At 41.7% G+C, this 15,792-nt stretch overlaps 1 protein-coding gene across 2 annotated transcripts in view; it reads right to left on the bottom strand.

The window, feature by feature from the left end:
- Positions 1-15,792, bottom strand: part of CREB5 (cAMP responsive element binding protein 5) — a 212,097-nt gene that overhangs the window by 91,593 nt on the left and 104,712 nt on the right. The window contains exon 1 of one of the 2 annotated variants that reach the window (XM_058024896.1): positions 5,451-5,520. The exons of the other annotated variant lie outside the window; for it this stretch is intronic. Within the exon in view, the coding sequence (XP_057880879.1) occupies positions 5,451-5,497 (47 nt within the window). The 5' untranslated portion in view covers positions 5,498-5,520. Of the gene's footprint in view, positions 1-5,450; positions 5,521-15,792 lie in introns of those variants that run through there. 2 annotated transcript variants of the gene reach the window in all.

Genomic DNA, 15,792 nt, shown 5'->3' with positions numbered 1-15,792 from the left:
CTGCTAATGGGCACAGATTTCTTGATCTGTAGAAAATAATGCCCATCTGAAGAATATTGCCCATATTCTTTATTGTCATGGAGCAGCATGAGAGTTGCAGATATCTGCAGTAAAAATCTCCATCTTGTTATTTAAACTAATACACCTTGTATTTATATTAATACAGAGCTCTAATATGTTTGACTAATGGCTGCAATTTTGAAAACATCCTGCAATGCTCTTGAATTAAAGATATGATGTAAAAATAAAGAGCACCACAGAAATACAGCTTGTGGTGATCTGAGAGAGTACAATTCTCACTCTCAATTAGTAGTTTTTACTAAGAGAATTGCTAGTTTTATTATAATGTGCAGAAATCTTTCAGTAAATTAAAAGTTGTATGTTTTCATTTGAGATAGTCATTTTAACACTGCAGTTGATGTTACAAGGAAACATCAGGCCATAAAATGAAGAATGGAAGTGAGGATGGAATAAACAGTGTTGTGTTAAGTAAATGATACTTTCCTGGCTCTGTCAGGATTTAAAAGACCTAAAAAGCAAAATGTGTGTCACTGGGACTGAAAAATAATTCAGTGTATTTGACAATACAGGCTTTAGAAATGTGTTTGCAGGAAGTCGAGAGGGAGCAAGCACCACAACACAAAAATTCCATGCCACATTTAAAAACAAACACAAGCACCCACGTAGAGAGGAAATCACACATTAATAGAGATCCAAGGTTCATCAGTCTCTGGGATCACTGTGGCTGAACAAGTAGCTTTTCAAGAGGGCACATTCCAAAGCTAGAGATGTTGAAAAAAATATGTGGGTGCTCAAAGGACTGAAAAGAGGATGGTTCCACAGATTTTATCCCAAGCCCATCAACTCAGCTCTCCCATTCACTGCAAAAAGCTTTGGATCAGTCTCAACATCCAAATGCAGTCCTCACTCACTAAAATTGGCTGGTCACACTGGAAACTGTTTGGGCAAGGCACCCCACCCATAAACAGAGCGTTTGGGGAGAGTACTGTAGTAAGCAACAAATAATTTGTCTCTTTGCCAGGACTAGGGGTTGTGTCTCTTACTTGTTCACCCTCTGAGACAATAAAGCGAGGGCTATAGTAAGGTAATATCTCTGGAGCGATCTAACAAGGAATGCCACATGAATGAGAAATAAGAGGATAAGGGTTCCTTCAATTTTGAAGTCAAAAGTGGAAGAAATGACTAAGCAACAGAGTACAGAGAGCCACTAGTAGATGGATGCAGTGTTTCCAACAGCTCTTTGCTCTGGGATCTTGCAAGTAGGAAGAAGAACAGAAAGGAAATACAAACCTGAGTGTGGAAAGAGAGTTCCACTATGGGAATTGCCACATCATCTAGGTGGAAGACAAAGATATGCAAGCCCATTTGCAGGAGAAAGAGAGCATAAACAGAGTTAAGTGGATATTAATGAACGCTAAACAAGGATGGCAAGCCTGCTCTGAACTTACAAATCACATCCGCATTAATACCAAATGAGTTCATTAAGATTAACATTATTATGATGAGTATCAAAGGGATTAAAAGAGATTATGGTAAATAAGAGAGTCAGATAGGAATGAGATGTAATTACCTTCCTATCTGGTTTATCTGTAGCTGCAGAGACAGACCCAGCATTCACTTCACACTGGAGGAACCTAACTCACATTTTGATCTGAAGTGTAATTTTCAGCAAAGCTGATCTCAACAGTTTGGGCTGAACACGGCCCAGGCATGTGCAGGATGAACAAAAGAAGGGTGGGAAGGTGAGAGCACAGAGAGATGGGGAAGGGCACAGGAGGCTGCTTTGCCCCAGCATCCTCCCCCAAGTGCAGGAAACAATCTGGTCTTCCTGCCTGCTGTGTCCACAGCTTGACGAGTGGCCAGGCCCGCCACCACCTCTGTCCAACACCTGACCTGGCCTGATCTCAGCGCACATGACACCAGCTCTGAAAGCTTCATGGGGCTTCACAGACATCAACCAAGCCTTCCAAAAGGTTTAAGGGAAAGGTCTCAAGTTAGAGCTAGGAAACTGAGGAATTCAGGAGCAGAAGGATCACATTCAGTGAAATAAAAACATGCTGTCTGGTATTTACCTCCTGCTTTTGTACCCCACCAACAGAGCCAATTTTTTTGTGCATGCAGAGACCAGCTAAGGAGCACCAAATTATGGCTTAAAATCAGACAGCTTATAGAGCAGATATTTTGCCAATGCACACATTCAGCAGTGCAGGCAGAAATGTTACTTGGGATCTTGGTGGGGAAATTTACTGGGACTCGTCCAGCCAGGCTCTGCTAGGAGCAGATTGCCTTTCTTCACAGGCCGACCACGCACAGTTGGCTCTCCAGTTCAAACATCACTCCCAAGCTCTAGTGTGTTTGGCCTCTGGTTTGTTTGACAGGTTACATGTGCTTCTGAATATATCTTCTGATGCTCATTTTCAGAGCACTGTTAATATTTCTCTTGGCTTCTGTTTAAAAATTAGGTCCCTAAAGATATCATCCTTCAAAAAGAAAATCCTCTTGCCAAAAGACCCAGCTTCAAATGTGTGGAACTTGACTGTCAGGGCTGTTGATCCCTGACCATGAAGCCGCAAGTCCACTGGCAAATCTGCACATTGGGTCCCATCAACTAGCAGCAGAGGAACCCAAATGGGCAGCTACTTTCCTTTTTTTTTGTTGTTGTCCAAAAGAATTTTGGTGCATTGCAAAAGCACCTGTCAAGCACAACCAGAGCTGTCTGACACCCACCTGGACAGTTATGCTTCATTAACTATATGTTCTGTTGCTTCAACAACCAAATATACATACATACATATACACACCTGTGTGTGTATGCATATGGAATTCACAACTGCAGCTTTTTGAAAGAAGCTTTTACAACTGTTTTTCCTGTAGTGCTGTGTTGAAATCAGTGACATAGCAGCAGTGAATTGTTACTTAGAGTTGCTACACACTTCTGAAAGGCAAGAAGGATTTACATCTTTACACCCTCTGCTTAACTTCACCGAGCATGAATCAGCAGGGTGGGTAATTTGTGAAAGTTTGAGTACACAGCAGGGTCATCAGCCAGTCCACACTGTCCAGAGCACCACAACGTTCTCTTTTGCTGCCCTTCCAGACAGGTGACATGTTAATAGCTGATACCAGACAAGTGAGACTCTGATCCCCTGTGGAATGCAATCTGATACCCAAAGACTTTCAGGCCACGCTGCACAACGTATTTTACACGTGTTTTTATAAAAGAAATAGCAGGGATGCGTTTCTGCAAAGGAAAGATGGGGTGTGACAGTCTGTTATCCTCTGCCCAACATCTTGCCAGCATGGCTAGACACTATCCTAGGACAACACTGACGGACTTTTCCTGAAGTCTCCAGCCAGAAAAGGGAGGAAGGGAAAGAGTGAAGACAAGTCCATCCCAGCATCTAAAGCGGGCAAGCAAAGGGAAGAATCTACTATGCTTTATTCTGATGGTCTGTGGAGCCGCACTTCCCAACATTTCTAGGAGAAAGTATGACTCAGAAATCCTACGGGAACTCCTGCAGCAGCACAGCTCCCTCCCCAACCCACACCTCCTCAGCAGAGCACTGCGCAATCCGGTCCATATGGTATATCTGCACTATGGTATATCTGCACTGCAACAGGGGCCAGGCCTGCCCGCGGCCTAGCGCTGGGCTCTCCACTGAGAAAGGTTTGGCCTGTGAGCAACTGTTTGTGCTTCAGCAGTTGACTGAGGAGCTTGAAAATCACGTAGGGGCACTTAGGGAAAACCTGTTAATAAAGTGCAGGAACATAACAGGTCAACATAAGATGGCTTTGCAGAGGGCTACCAGAGGGAAGGGAAGGCAGGAGCTGGCCATGGGCTCTTGTCTTGTTCAGAAAGAGAGGGGGAGGTTTTGCCACCAACCACAGAACAACATTGATTGCTATTTTGCTCCATTAGTCCCCAATGCAAGTTGCAAAAAAAAAAAAAAAAAAATCACTAAACTCTCAAAAGCATGTTTAAGGCTATCTTTAGTTAACCAAGCAAATCTGTAGTTCACTGCAATATCGGTGGGTACCAACACAGTTCTTCCCTGAGAGACAAAAATTCCCTTTGAAAGAGGCACTTCTGAGAGTCATACCTTAAGAGCAGACAGCTCTTGACACAGAAACCCGATGCAGAGCTCCTCCAAGCAGAACGGGTATCCTCAGGACACCAACACACACCTGATAGCTCGCGTTCATCCCACACCTACACACAACCAATGCCCAAGCTTGGGCTTAGTGCTAAGCTCTGTGGCCCACCCTAAGGACTAAGTGCTCACAGTGAACTCGGGAAAGAGGTACCTTTCCTCACTCCACATCAGACCTAGAGACTGTTAGCCGTGTGGAAAAAAAACACTAAAAGGTCTGTAGGGAGACTGACAGACTTAATAAGACAAGCGCAGCGCTCTGTCCTGTAAAGGAAATGCATGTAGGCAGGTGCCCCAAGAGCCCGGCAGTTCTGCAGAGCAGAACCGTGACAGGAGGGGATCTGCTGTGCAGGGTCGGGACCTCTGCGGTCCCAGCAAAGGCAAGACAGCCACGAGCCCGGGGTAAGCTGAGGATCAGAATCCTGCTGACAAGTGGTAGGGGTGAAAAGCTGAGGCTCGTCGAGATGAGCGCTGCAAACTGCCTCCCTTAAACGCTTTATTTTCTACAGCACATTTCCAACAGCAGAAGCTTTTACTCGCTCTGCTAGGCAGAGGCTGAACTGCTTTCTTCAAACAGTTTCAAATTCGCCAGCCACGCTCGAAGAACCACCCCTTTTTGCCTTTCTCTTTGCTCTCTCCGGGCTTTTTGTGAAAGAGATCATCCAGTTTCAAGCCATTTTAAAAATATCAAAAAATCCCAGTGGAAAATAATTCGCAGCTGTGATAATATCACATTTTTTAAAATACCGTAATATAGTTTTACTTTTAATAATAAAAGATAAAAAAGGAGAGTCTGTGAATAATTAGAGAGTGCAGTCTGAAGCCAGTTACAGTCACTGCAATTGATAATAAACTTAAAGCCCCTTGACAGCAGGTAAATGCTTTGCAACCCTGACCCCCTTCCTCTCACATTACTTAACAACCCTGCAGTTCCAGCATTACATCACCGTCCAAGCGATTGGTTCCCGCATTTTAACTCTCTCCCTGTCTCCTCCGATTAGGAGCAACATAACGATGGAGGGGGGGGACACCAAACCACAACAAACTACAAAACTTCTCTCAAGTTTGCTGTGCTCCTCGCTTGGGTTTGGTTTGGTCGAAAAAGCAGTTTCTGCTCCTAAGAGCTGAGGTTACACGCACCAGAAAACAAACTCTGTAGAAGTGGAAAAGAGTGGGAAAGGGGGACTCGGGAGGGGAGGAGGAGAGGAGGAGGAGGAAGGCGAGGTGGGGGGGAAACTATATAGAAATCAGAAAAGGAAAAGAAAATTAAAAACAAACCTCATGGACATCACTGAGCCTGAATTCCCTGCTGAGGTGCAGAACATGAGAGCCCTGGAATGAGTGTATGTAGAACTTGAGCCAAAGCTTAACTAGCCCGAGTGAGTCATATCCTTCCCATTTGATTCCCGTCCAAGCGATGATGTAATGCCCTGGCCCTCTCCCTCGCTCCCGCTCGCTGCACTACCTCCCTCCTCCCCTTTTCTCCTTTTTAGCTCAGTGCTGGTGAAGTCACCATTTAAATCTGGCAGCGCTGAAGCAAAAACTTCAATGTAACCAAAACAGCCCCAGGCCAAGTTCCAGACGTACTGAGACTCGGTGGTGCAATTGCCATTGGAAACGAGTAAACAGAGAAAGAAACAGCGCTGCCTGTGCAGGGCCTGCGCAGCTGCCGGCCGGAGCGCAGGAAAACCCTGGGACCGGGCGCGGGGTTGACAGGATCCACCGGGGATCGCCAGGAGATCCCGCATCGCTCCCGAGCCGCCGCAGTCCGAGCCTCGGGGAGATCCGGCCGCTGCAAGAGGAAGGAGATGGAGCCGGAGCTGAGGAGGGCAGCGGGGAAGCCGGGGAGCAGCGGGGCTGTGTGCGGGTCGGGCAGATGGAGAGCGCTGCCGCGCAGGTCACGCCTCGGACCGGGATTCCTCTGCCTCGGCAGAGCGCAGCTGGAATTGAGCCCCGGGTTTTTGAAGGAAAACGACGGGGCTGTTTCTTGCACCGTATTCCTCCGTATCCAAACACACAGGTGCAAGGCACTTTCTATCCCCACAACAGAAAAAAGTACCAGAAAAGCCTCACAGCAAGCTTATAACTAACTCACTGCTGTGCGTCTCTTACTGGCTTTCCCGTGTCTCTCTCACAAGTTTGATTTCTTTAAGCATAGAGAATGTTTCTAAATGGAACCTATAATAAACTTTCACGCACGCAAGGGTAAGCTATTGTGGCGTAAAGTGCGTTGCCTCATCAAAGTGCTCCTGATGCTAAATGCCACAGTGGCTGGGGCTGAAATACCTCTCATGTCCTCCCCCACCGAGGGCTTTCTCCATGTTCATCCCTCCCAACTGATTGTAGTCAGTGCAGTGCCGAGCAGTTGGTCCACAAAAGAATGCCCAGCCTAAGTAACAACAATATTATTATTATTATTATTATTATTATTATTATTAATAATAATAATAATAAATGTCTAAGCACACATAGCATCCCCGAGCAATTCAAAGACTAATAGTTTCGACATCAAACTGCGGATGTAAGTATTAATGGCACATGAAACACGATACAAGTATTTGTCTCCTTTCTTTTTAGATCAAGAATTATTTCACAAAATCACTTCACCTCATATCTCTGAGTGAAACTCAGTTTTCCAACACTCAGTGGATGCACTTATGCCCCCCCAAATTTAGAAAACAGTAGGAAAACAGGAAAGTCAGTGTGCTTCCTTTTCTTCCTTATGATGATGTGAGTTTATGGAAAATCAATTTCTATTGCCTAGCAGCATTTTACCACACTGGGGGTTTTTTGGGTGGATTGTTTAATTGATTACAACAGCAGTGCAACAGAGATTATTGTAAAGTACCAAAGTATCCTCCTGAGAATGCTTCTATGGTTTTAAATTATTTTTAGAATATATATCATGTTGATACATAGTTTAGAATATATATAGTGTTGATTTCTATGGACCAACACTATTAGCTTCTGTCATAGCTCAATCTTGAATTCAAGTAGATTTAGTCATGAATTGAAGCGATTTTTTGTTTAAGATATATATGATTTTTACAGACAGAATGAGAAGAGGAGAAAACTAAGGGTTTGTCTTATTCAATTAAAAAAACACAGTTCTCCACAGCAACCTGACCTGCAGGATGACATCCTCAATAGATACTGAGGCTGCAGCCACTCAGAGTGACACCTTTATCAAGCAAGGCAGCTCTGAATTAGAGGTGATCAGCCATAATTATTACTGGCGCCACTGAAGCCTGTGGCTTGACAGCATCAGATGTGGTTGTTATAAAGTTTGGTCCATTGTGTCAATGGCCTGTATAACTCATTTATGTCTGAATTACCAGCTATTGATTTTTTGTCTTCTGTCATGTAATAAAATAAAAGTTAGATCATTCCTAAAGCCCTCTTTTAATTCCAGCCTTGCTGATAGTTTCATTTTAAGCTTATCCCACTTCTCCCTCTCCAGTTAAAAAAATGAAACTTCTACCCCTTTTTCTGTGCATTTCTAAGAGGTCATCTTCTCTCCTTCCTTCTTTTTATTTTGTCTTCTTACATTGACACTGCTGGATTACAGAGCTTCTGCTCATTCAGTTTTCCATTGACGTTGCTGTAAACTTTGTCATGGGCCAGGACAGACCCCTGGCTCAGAACACGGGAATGTGCCTACAACTGAGGAACAATTTTAAATCCCCTGGTCCAGCTTTGCAAAGGGAAGCTGCCACCTAATGAGAAAAATAATTACCCTGAGCAACTCAGGTTAGCATGAGGCTGCTTGTGCATATAACATATCCATTCCTGCAGTCTTTGGGCCTCTTCTCACTCTTCTGAAATACCCACACTGTAGATATTCAAAGCAAAATGCAACCAAAGAGGCGATGCAGGAGCCACAGGGTAGTTTCATCGTCCTCCTGGGGCTCTGAGGACTTGCTTGGTAAGTCTTCTCTTTCCAAAAGAATATTTTGTTCGCCAGAAGCAATAGCAGACCATTGCCCATCTGTGAGCATCTAAACCATAATATCACAGGAGTCACCATGTGTGCATGGCAAACGGCCTTTCTAATTATTATTATGTTCATAGAAACAGACTCAGAAGAATTAAACTGCTTTCAAAACAGTGTCTTATACAAGATATTTCTAGGAGTAAGAGCATTTTCTGAAATGAACAAGAAAGATCAGCCTGAACTGCATTTCTAAATTTCATGTTTACGCTGAAGTCTTATTTCAAGAAATTGTTTTAAAACAGACAACATGCTCCAAAGGAGTTAAAAACGTAATTGTTCTTGCTGATGGGAAAACAAAAAGTTCTTTCCAGGCAGGTATTTCCAAAGCCTATTGATTTTTTCCTTCCCCCTAACAGGAAACACTGTTTTCCCCTTTTCCTTCCTGTGACAGACCAGTTAATGATAAAGAATGTCCTGTGCTCAGAGGAAATTCCACTTGCATGCAAGAGATTCCTCTTTATCTGTTCACTTGTCTGTCTTTTTGTATTTTCATTCTCCCCCCATTCTCAACCCCAGCCTTAAATTTCCATGTTCATCAAGAATAGGGCTGTTGTGATGAGAGTTATGGGATGTTTTAATTCTAAGGGGAGCCTCCTTCAAACTAGGGCCCTGGCCAGGACAGTTATGACTCCAGCTTAGCTGTCTAGTTCAGGAATTCTTGCAACACCCTCCCTGCAGAATGTTTCATCCTTGGGGAAAGGGTGGTGGGGCACACCACAGATGTTTGGTGTAACTGAAACTTGACAAAAATCACTGCTTCTGCTGAAAGTTTCCAGTCTCAACAACCAGAAAGCTCTGACTTTTAAGAGCCCAAACGTCAGAGTGCACTGGGATGATCCAAAGTTTGTATTGTAAAAAGGAACTGGGTGTTCTGCTGTTGAGATTGTGGATGGACAAGTCACAGGTCCTACACGCATTTTAGGTGAGTGCGTCTCATCCAGCCCTTGGGACTGACTTTTGCCTATGTCAATCAGTGGCCCAAAGCATCAGCAAAGGCCATGTGAATAAAAGCAGCATAAATTGATTATTTTTTTCCTCCACTGCTTGGCACTTAAAGAGGCTTGATTAAGAAAATATTCTGTAATAATGGTCCTGCACTCAGGAAAGTCTCATTTTCATTCTGACATTATTTTTCATTTCTAACCCAAGAGCCTTACAGTCCCTGTGGAATTAAAGAGGCCAGATAATTTCAGGGTTAAATAAGCTTTAATGACTATCACATGTATGGAACCTTAAACCCAGTATCAAAAATTATTTTTTTAAAGTGGCATCTCTTCCTTTTTTAATTTAAAATAACCATCCAGGTGGTTTCCTAAGGATTTCTTTGCAAATTGCTTCCAGTGAACCTTTTCAGTTACAGACCACTGCAAACCCATGTGGTGGTATTCAGCATTTAGTTCAACTTGGGTGTCCCATGTTTTTGTAGTGGACAGAGGGACTGTCTGCACAAATGTCTGCACAGGGGAGGCTGTCTGGGCAGGCTAGCTGTCACTAGCAAGGACATAAAAATGTAAATATCCACAATTTCAGAAGAAACTAAAGTAAAGCAGTGCTAAGAGTGGATTCTTCAAGTTACTCAGAAGACAATGGGGCACATGTTCCCAAGTCACTTTGGTTCTTCAGAAAAAGACATTCTTTGTTTAAGAAGACACAGATCAAAGTGCTCAGCATTGAGCTGTATCAAAGGTTTTCCTATGAACTCTCCAAATGGTAATGAAATAAATTATCTGGAAATAGCCTTTTTGAGAACTGTGCCAGATTTATTGAACATAAGCATTCTAAGATAAGCACAGGATTGGACAAAATCTAAATGAAACCTGGAACAAAGATCTCCCACTCTCACACACATGCTCAAACATACTATTCCATTAGAAACACCTCACTGAAAATATTGAAGGAAGAAGACATTTCAAAGTTTGGGTCCAAATTCTCTGGAGACAGAAATGTGCCATGGGCATGACGGCCAGTAGACTTCCCCAAAACATTTTGGCAAGGAATCTTCAAGAATGATCTCAAGAAAAACTTTCCCGCTAACAGTTCTAAGCACGTTAAAGCCACTTGGAATCATGGGGGGTTTGTGTTGGGAACATTCAATTACTAGGAAATAGAATAGCCTACTTTATAGTCACCAAATGCCACGGGCCAGTGGCAAGTGGCAAGTGGCTGACGTGAAAGCGAAGAGCTTTGTATCCAGTTACATACCACTGAGTCACGCAGTGTGGTCAGCCTCCTCTCTAATTGGAGCTGTAAACCACAAATACCCAAGACAAATAATGTAGCAATTTATACAAAAGAATTAATAACATTTTACATTTCAGTAGAACCTTCTAACCAGAAGGATCACAGAGCATCTTGCAGGCCAGCCATTGAATGTGATGTGGTGCAATTACCCCCAACACAGGAGATTGCAGCCAGCCAGCAAATGGCACTGGAGTGCAGAGGGGAGATTGCTGACAAAGCAAACAGCTGCAATTAGGTAAAAAACATCATGTAATCTTTAATATTCAAGCATAATGAATAGGAGGTTCCCTTCCCACACTGCGATTCTAATTAATCAAACAGATAATTATTATGTGCTGGTCAAAATGTGGAGCCACTGCTCTTTTCAGGATTGCTCAAAGAAGCTTTGCCATACATTTACAATAAATATGTTGACCCTAGATCTCAAATATTTTAATCTTTAGTCAAAACTCAACAGGTTTTGTCTTGGACACAGTGAAAACTTTATCACATATAGCTGCATTGCAAAGATTGTAACAGGAAAACTGATCTGGTTTTGATGCTCTTTCATTTTACTTCTAGCAGACAGAAAAGTAAGCTGAAATAGTATAATTTGGATTGAAAGACCAAACATGTAAGAGCATATGCTGTAATTGAAAATATTTTCTCTGAAGTACATGGTAGGCACTGAAAACAAATAGTAGAGCTCTAAAACAAATTTTAGCACCAAAACAAATTTTATTCTTCCCCTAAACTGTCATCTCCATGCATTTTTGTTAGCCCTCATCTTTATTTTTCAGCATGATAGCAATAGTTAATGTTCTAATGAAACTTTTTGTTAAATAGGCAAGTATCTGGAACTCAGTTCCAACTGGACAAGGAGACCACTCGGACTCAGATTGTACTCAGACCGTAACCTCATTACAGCAGGACAAATTCATAGTGCTATTTGATAAAAACATGCACAAGATAAGCTGTTTTTAAGATACGCCCTCTTTTGTTAGTAATCCAGCTGATAGTGCAATATATCCTCCTTGAAAATGAACAGCTAACCCAGTCCACTAGGAAAATTTTCTGGACTCTTGCTGAACAAACTGACTTAAGCTTAGGAGTTCCATGAATTACAAGTAGCCAAGTAATTCTGTTGATCCTGGTTCATCCTCACACACAGGCTTTAAATCTCTATCAGGATGATGAAAATTCATGATCCAGGAGGTGCCATTTTCAACTTGGCTTTATCCAAGAATCTGAAATTAATTTATATCCAGAATCTTGACACCTAGACGCTTGTGCAAATAGAATTTTTTAATGTTTCTTAAAAATCACACAGATCTGAAGCACAGAAACTGAGACATAGCCACAACCAAGGGCCAGCCTTCAATTCCCTATTTGCAGTGACCCGCATTGAAACATAATGTGATGTAAAGTTTCCAGTGTTACAAGTCAGTCGTAAGACTTATAAAGATATTCCATGACTAGATATTTTAAAAGAGAATAATTAATGTATTTTCCTTTTTTTTTTTTCTTTTTTTTTTTTTTTAATAGGAGTAAACCAGGAAATCCATTTCAGTTTCTTTCATAGGAACTTCTCCAGCCACAGAATCATTATCTGATAGACCCTTTGTGAAATCAAGTGAGGTCCATCTGTACCCACTTATGGTTTTAGGATTTACATACTTGTTTAGTCTTCCAGTGCTTTTCTTCTGAAAAAAAGTATGGCTATCTATTAACTCCAAACATATTAAAACCAAACAGATCTCTTGTAGACACTCAGATAAATCCTTTCAGGACTGACTGGAAAGGATCAGAGTCAGAGTTACACCACTAGTTTTACCGTGATGATTAAAGAAAGAAAAATAATTTGTAGCTTCACTTTCACATTCTGTGGTGCAGGATGCTGCTTTAGTTTCAACATCAGTTTCTACAAATAAAAACATACAGCTTTTCCATTGTTGCGTAAAAAAGCCAAACAAACTCTGGAATAAAAAAGTATCTGTACAAAACATGCATGTACTCTGAAGTACACAGTGAGTACGTACACATTCCACACAAACTGTTTCTACTAGATTTACACAGTCTTCTGCTTGGATACCCTCTAACATTAGCTTGCTCCTGCTGCTGCACAAACCCAAATGGTTCTGCTTGTCCTTAGTGACTGCAGCCCATACAAATGAGGCACTTCTGTAAATTCTGTATTGGAAAAAGGGCACCAGGACAAAAAACAATCCACGGCTCAATTTAAAGAAAAACAAACAGCAAACAAACTAAAATTTAAACTTGTTTAAAGAGGAAAAATATATTTATTATGGAAACAGGTTAAACAGATTAAAACGATGATGACTAACTCATCTGAGAATCTGCAGAGTTCACTCATAGCCCAAGACATAACATTAGTGACCATTTCTGTGATTATAACTGAATAGTTTTGATGCAAGAGAAGCAGCCCTTCAGTTGGTTTCTCCTCTTAGCTGAGATCTGTCCCTTCAGTTTTAAACCTTCCAAATCCTTAGCCTTTACTCTTTCTTTCTTGTCTGCCCCAAACTTTATCTTTCTTTCCCCCTTTTGAGTAGCATGAATTTAATTTCTTAGGATTTAGAATTCTCCTACTATCTTAATTCTTTATGTTCAAGCTTTTGTGTGTTAATTATTCTTCATGGAATGCCAACCTGAATTTAGCTTGAAAACACTTCAGGGCTTATATATTCTTGTAATTGCTTCATAACCGGAACATATGTCTCACCACCCTGCACGTCAGTAGTTGCAACATCGTTTTCTCTGGCTTTTACCATTGTAATTGTACCTCTTCATATCTGCCCAGACTCCTGCTGCAAGGAACTTTTTCCCAGCCCTTTCTGCTGAACATGTCAATTCTCTCTGTGTCTCCCTTAATCACCTAAGTTTTCCTCCTGCAACCTTCCCCACCTTCACTAGCATGCTTTCATCAGTATTAAAATTAGATTCAGATCAATCCATCATGCCATCTCATACTTCCCATCCCCTTTGGAAAGCCATCTTCCTGATAAGTGTTATTTACAAGTACTTGTTCCCAGGAAATGAGCAAATCATCACAGGAGCTTGCTGCCACTCCATGACCACTTACTCCGATCCATGAGCCCTCCTCCTACACAGACATTTCCAGATGATGAGCTCTCAGCTTCTTCTTCTGCTTCTAGAAATTTTTATTAGTCCCCCCAGGCACAGCCTTGCATTTTTTAATACTGAATTTCATTCCTTTGCCATTACTTCAGTACTCAGAGCTCATCCTTGTTTTTTGGGTTGGTTTTCCTTTTTTTGTTTTCTTTTGTATGATATCCAGGTCTGTCTCAGTACTGCCAATGTCTCCCAAGCCTGCGTCACCAGCAGGACTTGACATACTTTCACTACCATCATTAATGAGAACATAGCACTAAACCAAATCAGGATAATACTGGGAACTATGTAGCCCCACAAGCAGCCTCCCCTTTTAACACCCCACAGCTCTCTCCCCTCCAGCAAACCTCATCTTAAAGCACATGGAGTGAAACCTACCTGTCCTATTTCCTACGACAGACACCTCCACATTAGCTGCAGTTGTTGAGCAGTCTGCAGCTGTCAGCAGCTTTTACTGAGTGGGAATTCATCAGAGTGAATAGCAGTGCAGGACAAAGTTTACCCTTATTTACTGGTTCACTCTTGAAATTTCTCTTGGCTGACAGAGTGCAATAAGTAACTTTTTTGTAAAAATTTAAAGAGGAAAAATGTTTTAATTACAACAGAGATAAGTAGTTGCATTAATACTACTAGAATATTTAAGCAGTATTTCAGATGTCTGCTGGCACTCAGCACGTTTTAGAGAGGAATTTTACATGTGTGCTCCACAGACCTGAGAAGCTGCCTGCACTGTGTACCATTTTGCTCCAGTTATGCTTGTTATTAAGCAGTGTCATTATGTACAATTTTCAGTGTTCCTAAAAGGGATTTCAATAATGTCACAGGAAAAAATGGATGGTTTGTTTACTTGATTAATGTCGTGATCTGTGATTACAAATCTGTCTACTGTTGCTTTCACAGGAAATTATTTCAAGAACTTCACTTCTGGGTGTTGCTTAACATCCAGCACTGACTCCACTATAAACTCATACACATGATTTATCTGGTGGCCAGCATGTGTGGGAGGAAAGATCTAGGAGTCTGACAAAACTCTTTACTCCCTCTAACTTTCAGGCCATCAGATGTAGAAATCTAAATTATTACACTCCTAAGCCTGTTTGTAAATCCTCGGCCAACGCAAACAATTAATATTGAGCTAAGTGGGTGCAAAATGAAAGTGATTAGGCACATCTTTGTTTAAAAAAAATTATATGCACATTTTTTACTAGCTTTAAATGTTAAACCAGCTGATTACATCATACCAAGGCAGTAAAAATTACTCCGAGGTAACCTAGGAAACTGTTTTTACTAAATAACAACTGAGTCCCTTCATTGAATCTCAATTCACAGAGCGCAGCAGTTCAGCCCAGTGTCCCTTCCCAGCGGTCTCGGGCGCTTTGCTCAGAGCGGCTGCGATGCTCTGGCTGCGGGTTCACAGGGCAAAGCTCTCTGGAGACCAGAGCAAGGCTCTCCCAGATGAGGGGCCCTTGTCTGTTGGATGTGCTATTCTTGGTGCCTTGCCAGCAGCCCCAAATTTGGCAAGGTTCAGAGCACAAGTTACAGTCTGGTTGCTTGATTATCATGGATGTTATTATTTTTATTGGTCAGTTAATATGTCTTCACTTTCTCGTGCTTTTATTTTGCTTTGATTGTCCGCGTTAGCAATTCTGTGCCTCCAGCTTAAAGAGACATAAAGATGGGCAGCCCTCACAGTCATCACCTAACTTTTACCCAGGACAGCTTATAAGATTCTTGGTCCTCTATATTTTGGAGTCAAGTCAGAAAATCTCTATTCAGTTGCATCTCATTCCTTAGCTGGCCAGCATTTCCATAGTGCTCAAACAAAAACATATTAAATACTCACAAGTACAGTAAAAGAAATGCAAGCTGCAGCTACCCAAAAGAAGCTCCAAGGATTTAGTCAATGGAGAGCCAATCAGGTTAATACAAAGCAAAGCCAGGATTAATTCTAGGTTATGACTGTTTTGATTTTATGTGCCTCACTGCTGTGCTCATAATACCCATATGTAGGGGTATTTTTGAGAGATATTTCCTATATGTAGGGGCATATGTCTCAAAAACACACACCTAGATAACAGATATTATCATAAACAAAGCATTATGCATATATACTAAATGTGATTATGTGAAAAGATAAAGCTGACTTTTTTAAAAGATGCAGAATGAATGACATGAAAACTTATGTTTGGCAGTTATATCTTCATTTTCATTCTATCTCCCTTTTTTAGTTAATTTTAAAAAACCTCCAAAACTTTT

Source organism: Melospiza georgiana, chromosome 1 (genome assembly GCF_028018845.1).
Source record: "Melospiza georgiana isolate bMelGeo1 chromosome 1, bMelGeo1.pri, whole genome shotgun sequence".
Taxonomy (NCBI): domain Eukaryota; kingdom Metazoa; phylum Chordata; class Aves; order Passeriformes; family Passerellidae; genus Melospiza; species Melospiza georgiana.
This window is presented reverse-complemented; position numbering and strand designations above follow the sequence as displayed.